General features: G+C 63.8%; 1 protein-coding gene across 1 annotated transcript; it reads right to left on the bottom strand.

Annotated features, from left to right (window-relative positions):
• Positions 1 to 248: 248 nt before the first annotated feature.
• Positions 249 to 1,117, bottom strand: EMIHUDRAFT_241475 (hypothetical protein; the record flags this gene model as incomplete). Its single annotated transcript, XM_005773591.1, has 3 exons — positions 249 to 701; positions 767 to 868; positions 953 to 1,117. Coding segments are annotated over 3 exons (720 nt in total), but the record flags the coding sequence as incomplete, so codon positions are not given.
• Between the last annotated feature and the right edge of the window lie 206 nt (positions 1,118 to 1,323).

Consider the following 1,323-nt stretch of genomic DNA (forward strand, 5'->3'; position numbering starts at 1 on the left):
AGGTTTTGTCGCTGTGCGGAGCTCACAGGACGGTTCCGCGACGGTTCCGCGACGGATCCGAGACGGTTCAGGAAGTGTCTCGTCTCCGAATAAGTGGATCTCGTCAAAGTCGGCGTGAGGGAGGTACTGCAGGCAGAAGGTCTTGTCCCACCTGCGGGGGAGGGGTCAGAGTAGGTCCTCTGTCGCTCCTGCCTCCTCTCCGCTCCTCTCTCCAGCTCGCCTCGCCTCTCCCTAGGCTCTCCCTCGACTCTGATTTCCTCCGTGTCCCCCGCTGCACGCGACGACTCCGCCGCTGCACGCGATGACTCCGCCGCCTCTGGTGCAATGAGCTCGAGCATGTCGATAAGGTCCTCGACATCAGGTCGCTCGCCCGGAGCTTCTCGCAGGCACTCCTCCATCAGCTCAGGCAGACATTCCGGCCAGCGCGCTGCGTCTGCGGGCTCGAGCGCCGGCCGTTCCAGCATCCGCGTGATGACCCCGATGATGATGGTCGAGGTGTCCTGCCCTGCATACGGCAGCTGCCGCGCGAGCACCTCGTAGAGCAGCACGCCGAAGGAGTACGAGTCGGCCTTTACGTCGGACCGGCCGCCCCTGAGGATCTCAGGAGCAATCCACTGCGGAGAGCCGATGCCCGAGCGCTCGGCCGGGTCGAATCTGTTGGCAGCGTCCTCCATGGAGTGGAAGGGTCCAAAGTCGCACACCTTGCAGAGGGGGCCGTGCTTTGGAGGGGGCGCCACCGCGTACCTGCCGCCGCTACCCAGCGCACCTTTGCGGTGCCTGACTCGTCAAGCAGCACGTTCGCCGATTTGAGGTCGAGGTGCAGCACGGGCGGCTCGCAGTGGTGCAGGTAGTAGAGGCCCAGCGCCACCTGTAGGCGGAATAAGTGGGAAGGGTGAGAGGGGGGAGGTATTTGTATGTGGTCAAAGTGCGGCGCTCTTGCCTCTCTCAGCACGACAAGCATCTCGTGCTCGTTGAGATCCGTGTCCTCCTTGTAGAGCCGGTCTGACAGCGAGCTCGGGCAGAGCTCGAGCAGAATGAACATGCGCTGCGCGTCGAGGCACGCGCCAAGGAAACGGACCACGTTCCGGTGGCCACCGAGTTCCGAGAGCAGCTGCATCTCGCGCACAAAGTCGGTTTTCCCCTTGTTGGCATCGCAATCGCCGCTGCCCCGCGCAATTAGTTTGACGGCGACGTCGTTGCGCCGCCAGCTCGCTCCCCACACCTCGCCGTACGCGCCCTTGCTGAGCTGCTCTTTGATCTCGAAGTCGGAGCGGCGGATCGCCCACGTGTACTGCTTCTCCTCAGCATTCGTGAGCAGAGGGA

This window comes from Emiliania huxleyi (assembly GCF_000372725.1).
Source record: "Emiliania huxleyi CCMP1516 unplaced genomic scaffold EMIHUscaffold_333, whole genome shotgun sequence".
NCBI lineage: Eukaryota > Haptophyta > Isochrysidales > Noelaerhabdaceae > Emiliania > Emiliania huxleyi.